Raw genomic sequence first — 6,594 nt, 5'->3', positions numbered from 1 at the left:
CCTTTCCCTCAAAAACTTTGAACAATAAAGTCATTTTCTCAAATTGTATGAAGGTTAATTTGGACACAAAGCTAATTCTATGTCAAAACCAAAACCAACCAAATTAAAAAACCAAACCCATAGAAACAAGAAACTCAAAAAAAGCAACTAAAATTCCAAATTCCCAGAAAACACATTTAAAATATAAATGTCATGCTATCTCTTCTCAGAACTATTAATCCAAAGAAACAATCTTCAAAAGGATGTTCATTTTTTTGACCAATGATTCTTGACTTGTTGAATATCCTTTCTATGATAAATAATATTAACCAGTTTCAACCTTTCTGCCCCCCCTCCCAATTTAGGAACCTATTTTATGTGGTAATTCTTGTGCCTACAGATTTGCTTAAATATAATTTAAATGATAAAGATGACAAAAACATATTCCTGTTTGCTCTCACTTGGCAAAGCAGTTCTAAGAAGACATCCCTAAGATGGCTAGGACTTTCTCAGTAATCAGGCATACAAATGAGCTTTTAGTCTTCAAAATTGACTTGAACAACTGTGCCCACACTTCTTAAGAAGTTTGTTAGGTCAGAGGAAGGGGGAGACAATTTCCTGGGTCATATTTTGAAGAAAAAATACACAAATTTAAAGTGGTGAGATCAGGTTGTGATAAGAATGAATAATTATTTACATAAAGATAAAGTATAACTTTTATCTCTTCAATGTTTCATAATATTATAATTTAAACCTACCTCTAAACTTAAGGCAACATCCTTGTAGAAAAGCTAATTTCCCTCCTAATGTTTTTAACTGCCTTTTTTGGGAAAATTATCTTTAAAACAAAAAACCCACAGCTGATAATATGATTGGAGGGAGTGGGTAGAAGTGAGATGCTGAATAATTTGTAGAAATTATGAGTTAAAGGATAAAATATAGATGTCTACATCTAGGCATATATATATATATATATATATATATAATACACACACACACACACACACACATACATATATGGTACTTCTAAGATATATAATGAACACCAAACTCCATATTTCTCACAAATAAACTCAGGCGATGTGTGGTGAATTGGAAAGGCACTCTTCTAAGGCTTGTGCTCTGTAGGATTAGTTGTATACTAATATTATTACAACATACTAAATCCTGTAACACTATTACAAAATCTACCCTCCAGGCAACTTCGACAAAACTTATTGTTCAAGCATGTAAAAAAAGCCATAACCTAGAACCATTACTACTTAGGGGGAAGGAGGGGGTTTGAGGTGAAGGATCCTAGCTGAGAGGGAAGTTTCCTACCTTGTTTCTAATAGTTAACTGCTACCATTTAAAAAGGGGGGGGGGCAACAAAAAACCCTGACTCTCACTTATTTACTTAATTAACTTACCTTGACGTTCAAATAAACTTAAGAAAATGAGGTAGTGAATTTCTTTTATGCTACCCTTTATGAGAAATATTAACGATTGAAAAAAGCAGGATTCTAGAGCAGGGGCAGGAGAAAAGAAAAAGGCTAGAAAATGAGATTTGCCGAAGCCCTGAATTTTGAAAACCTAAAATAAAAATCAAAATGTCTTTTAAAGGTAACAATATACTCAAAAATCAGAATGCACAGAAACCAAAAACTTTTGGGGGGATTGCTTCAGAACTACCTGGGAAAGCAGAAAAAACAAAACAAAACAAAACAAAACTTTTGCTTCCCACAAGTTCATTAGTTAAATGCTGAAGTATTTACAGGTTGAAGGAGGTTAAGTTCAGGGGTGTTAGTTTTTTCACCCAATACTAGATGGGTTTAAGTTGAATGGAAATAATAAAATTATTTGCAAAATAGATATTCCATTATATGCCAACGCAGACCCCTAAATTATGTCCCCGGTCTGAGGTACCCGAACCCGAGGCTCTAAATCCTACTGCCAAAGGGCTTTCCTTTGGACACTCAATCTTCCGATCCCTCTTCTTTATCAACCTCCCTTATACCCAAATTTCCAGAGTATGTAAAGAGTGAATGAGAGTGAGGGATGTGGGAAAAGGGTTCCCTGATGTATGTTGGTTGTCTTTTCGACATCCTTGAGTCTCCGGGGAGTCTCCCGGGATCCAGAGGTGGCAATTAGGGGAATAGGCCAGGCCCGGAGGGGTACGAGGACCCCAGACCATAAGGCTGTAGAGGTCAGGCCTACTTTTTTCTGGGTCGAGAGATTTAGGGTATTAAGATGAATGTGAAGAAGTATGATGAGGGGGCTGAACTTACAGAGGCCCCGGGTCTTCCTCCAAAACGCCCTGGTCCCTAAACTCCTTCCTCCTTCTCTCCTCTTCCCAAGTCCTCCCCCATCCCCATCCATTGCCCGACAATTTCGGGTCTAGGGAGGGAATGGGGAAAGAATCTAGGGCCCGGAACCCCAGCTGAGCTGGCTGCGGACTACGCCTTGTCCAGAGGCGGCCTGAGGAGCCCCAAACCGGAATGTCCCGGATGGTCCCAACTGATCCCAAGGAGACTCCTTTTTCTTCTATCAGGGTCTCGGTCCTGATAATTCCTTGAAGTTGAATTACTAGGGGACCAAAGGTAGATTTCTCTGCCCCGGCTCCCCTCTCCCTCCTCACCCAATTATCGTTCCTGCTCTCCCAGAAAACAAAACTTTGCAGTACTTCCTTCTTATTCAGCACCAAGTGACTTTCTGCTTGCAGTGGGAGGAGAGAAAATGTGGGGGGGGGTGTTTAAACTGCTCCCCTCTCCCAAGTTCTGCAGTCCCTTCTCAGTCCGACAACCCTAGCCAGCCGAAGTACCCAACGAGGGAACTTACTTCCTTAGCCACCCCACCTCCAACCACCCAGAAGATGCTGAGGCGGATGAGGGGTGGGAATCGAATTAACTAAGGCCCCTGTCCTTACCTCTAGCCAGCCCCATTGACCTCGGGCAAAAGGCGGCTCGCGCCCCCGGGGCTCCAGCCAAGTCTACCGTAGGCAGACCTTGCATTCGCTCTCCCCTTCTCCCAATCCCGGGACCCCAGAAGAGTCCCTACCGCTTCGATCCCGTCACTATCTCCACCACGCCGGGCAACCCCTGAGGGAGGTGTGGGTTTTGTGCTTTCGGGGCCGGGGCTGGGGGCAGGGAAGGAGAGAAGAGGCGCATCTCCCGCCGTCCCCCCCCCCTCGCCGTCCCCACCCTCCCCCCCCCCCCAACTCGGAGCCCAGCTCCGGGCGACGAAGTAAACTTCCTTTCCCGAGACAGGACTGGTGCGGCGAAGGGATGGGGGTTTGTCTTGGGGCGACGGAGCCGGAGGGTTTGTAGTCCACCGAAAGGGGCAGCGGTGGCGGCGGGGTACGTAGGAGGGAAGCGGCGGGGCCGGGAAGGAAGCGGCAGCCACAAGCCCTGGGACCGCGGGGAGGATCGATCCCTAACGGAGGCATCGGGTCCCGGTCCTCGCGTCCTTTCCCCAGTCCCGGCTCCGCTGGGGACCCACCGCCGGGTTCTCCCTTCTCCCTCCCTTCACTCTTCCCCTCCCCCACGGCAGGGTCTCTCTTCTCCCCGGAAAAAGAAGGAGGAAAAGAGAAAGAAAAATATTCTTCTTGCCCTCCCTACAAAATGTGGATGAAACAGGCAACTCTTGAAGCTGTGTTAGAGCTAGGCGAGTCTCATTTTGCTTTTAGGAGAGAGAGCGAGAGAGAGAGAGAGAGAGAGAGAGAGAGAGAGGCGGATATATAGTTATAGATATGTATATATACATATAGGTTTAAAATAAAATCGTCAAGATGAAGGGAAAGCCAGGAGTCTGAAGGCGGCGGCGGCGGCGGGGAAGTTGGTGCGGAGCGCGTGGGGTTGTGCGGAGCGTGGGGAGGTCCGAGTGTGAGTGTGTGTGTGTGCGCTGCGCGGGCTGGGGGACTCACCATCTCGCTGGGGGAGCGAGGCCAGAACGGGGTCGGATTGGAAATGTTGAGGCTTCGCTTGCTTTCTCCGCGACATGCTGGCTCAAACATCGGCTGGGGCAGAATAAAAAATTACTAAAAAAAAATCTTCTCAAAATTACGGAAATCGAGCGGCGGCGGTGGCTCCCCCCTCCCGCCTGCCCGCCCCCCTCCCCGACTCCCCGGCCCTCCGCGCAGCGCGCATGTGTCCTGCTATAATTATGATTATCAATAATGCATTGCGATTAATCATAGAGGGGCTCTTTGAAAGGCGATTGGCAACGGGCCAGCGCTATTCAAACCCGCTCGCCTTAATCAATTAGCTCGTGATTTGCTGTAGACCCCTGTCTCTCTGCCGCTCCTGCCCAATAAGCCGGCCGCGGGGTTGTCTCTCCCCAAAGCGGAGCCGGAGACTGTGTTAACCCTCTTAGCAACCGGCTGGGACTCCGGCGGGCGCTGTCGGCCTGCCTTCTGTAGGAATGCGAGTTTCCCCCAGTCCCAGTCTCCGTCCCCCCCCATCCCACCGCCCCCAACCCCCCCTTCCCCAACTCCCCGCTTCAGGCTGGGCTGATCCAAAAGAGCAAGCCCTCCCCGAAATTAAAATACTGTTAGGGAGGGGTGAAAGGCAGAAGGGGGGGGGGGAGAAGAGAAGTGGGACGCAGACAGAGAGGACTGCAAACTTCCCAACTTGGACCGCGCTCCACAGACTCTAGCAGCTGCCGCTTCCTCTGACCAAGCTGGGATGCCCAGTGCTGAGGGACGTGTGCAGGGCAGTTGCTAAGGGTGGGATGACAAGGTTTCGGGGGGGATCTACGCGGAATCCCTGATTGGGAAGCGACTGGCCCAGAGGAAGCCCTTAAACCCCTATCGGGATCTGGTTGTACGTTTCCCTTCCATCAAATTCAATCAGAAAACACTAGCGGAAAAGTATCGCCTCCACCCACCCACCCACACTGGGGGGAAAAAAACCAAAATAGTCCAGCGTAATTTTGTCTCCTGCTTGTGTCCGCCACGGTTCTCTCTCACTCCCTCCCTCCCAGCTCTCCAGCTCCTCTCCCAGAGCTCTGCAATTCCCAGTATCCAGGGCTCCCGGGGTGCGGAGAAGAGGATCCAGGAAAGGTTTGGGAAGGTTTTTTGTTTTGTTTTGTTTTCCCTTTCCTGACCCTTCTCCCCCTCCTTTCTCTCTCGTACCCGTTCTCTACCTTACTCATTCCCAGGACTATTAGAACCTAAGTTTAGTTTTCGGGAGAAGGGGCCCGGGTGGGATAAGGGGGAGGCCCAGACCGCCCCGCCCCCTCAAATGTTCCCCCTCTTTTGCCATCCCCCCCCCCCAGCCCCGCGCCACCCGAGGTTGATTGGTGGGAGCGTCACTTGGCCGGGAGAGAGGAGGAGGAGGCGGCAGAGGCGGAGGTGAAGACCAGAAGCCCTGGGCAGAGAAGGGGGACTGTCCATTGAAGGGAGTTTTATCCTCCGAGCAGGCTGGGTCGGGGGGCTGGGCACCGAGGATCCTATCCCACGTTCTCTATCCTTACTTGGCCGTCCTTCCCCCCTCCTGCCCCTACAGAACTTGGGACGGGGTGAAGCGATCGCATCAGCCCCAAAGCTGGGGTCCAGGACGAAGATCCTAGGCCCGTGACCCGTGACAGAGGCCCTGGATCCAGGCGACTCGCACCCTTCCCAGGCCTCTGTCCACTGTGCGACTGTTAGCTGAGGGGGGCGCTGTGAGTCTTACAGGGGATTGGGGGGCCAAAAGGGGTAGCCACTGGAGCTGGCCCTGGCTATGTCTCTGTCCTTCTAGGCAGAATCTGAAAATTAGTGTGTGTGCGTGTGTGTGTGTGTTCGTGCGCGCGCCCGTCTGTGTGTGCGCGTGAGCGAATACAACTGGGAAGGTGCTCTGAGCGTCTGTGTCCTCCTGTCCCTTTGACTGTAACGTTCTGCTTTCTTTCGGTTGTTGAACACTACCAAGGAACTTTAGGGTCCCGGGATGCAGCGCTCGGTCCGGGAGAAAACTAACCCTCCCCGTCTCCCCCAGCCCTGGGTCCTGCGTCACCCTCCCCAGTTCTCACTGCTATCCAAGGCTCCGAACCCGAGGTTCTGGTAGAACTTCTGTCCCTTCCCTTGGGAACCTGGACTGATCTCCCTCTTTTTCTTTCGCTTCCTCTCGCATCATTTATTCTGGGGTCAGGGTAATTCAGAGGAATAACAAACTTCTTTGTAAAGGGAAGGAAAGGTCGAAGTTTATAGGATTCAGGAGTTAAGCAAAGGGATAGAGATATTTCCATTCCCAGTGACCTTAGGAAACCTGGATGGGAATATAAAGGAAAGGACTCCTGGTTTGGAAGTATTGCTCCTGGTTTTGCAATTCTTGCAGGAAAAGCTTGCAGTTTTAACCGACGGTTCATCTTAGAAATAGAAACAAGGAAGAGGGAGTCTAGCTCAGCGCGCAGTTAGCTTATGCTACTGGAGGTTCCTCAGAGGAGTTAGTTTCCCTAGAGTCTGTCTCCCTCCCACACCTTTCCCTAAGCTCTATAACTGCTTTTCTCTTAGTCTTCCTAGTTCTTTAGCTCTGTTTTTCTTTTCCTGTCTCTCTCTTCTTCCACCAGCATCAGTTTTTCTCTAAGCGTTTTCCTCCCCCCCCACATACACACACACACACACACACACACACACACACACACACACACAAACACACACCT

The 6,594-nt window shown here is 49.7% G+C and overlaps 1 protein-coding gene and 1 long non-coding RNA gene across 6 annotated transcripts in view; one reads left to right on the top strand and one right to left on the bottom strand.

Moving 5' to 3' along the window:
• SALL1 (spalt like transcription factor 1) overlaps positions 1-4,069 on the bottom strand; it is a 16,924-nt gene extending 12,855 nt beyond the window's left edge. Inside the window, exon 1 of one of the 3 annotated variants that reach the window (XM_074211336.1) lies at positions 3,881-4,069. In XM_074211336.1, the coding sequence (XP_074067437.1) occupies positions 3,881-3,956 (76 nt within the window). In that variant the 5' untranslated portion in view covers positions 3,957-4,069. The other 2 variants (XM_074211335.1, XM_074211337.1) reach the window with 2 other exon arrangements.
• A 387-nt stretch (positions 4,070-4,456) lies between these two features.
• The window catches only part of LOC141505475 (uncharacterized), a 255,502-nt gene continuing 253,364 nt past the window's right edge, over positions 4,457-6,594 (top strand). For 2 of the 3 annotated variants that reach the window (XR_012473615.1, XR_012473614.1), the window contains exon 1: positions 4,457-5,017. This is a non-coding gene — a long non-coding RNA (uncharacterized LOC141505475). The remainder of the gene's footprint in view (positions 5,018-6,594) is intronic. The other variant, XR_012473613.1, reaches the window with a different exon arrangement.

This window comes from Macrotis lagotis, chromosome 1 (genome assembly GCF_037893015.1).
Source record: "Macrotis lagotis isolate mMagLag1 chromosome 1, bilby.v1.9.chrom.fasta, whole genome shotgun sequence".
Classification (NCBI taxonomy): Eukaryota; Metazoa; Chordata; class Mammalia; order Peramelemorphia; family Peramelidae; genus Macrotis; species Macrotis lagotis.
Note: the sequence above shows the minus strand (reverse complement) of the source record. Positions and strands in the feature narration are given on the sequence as shown.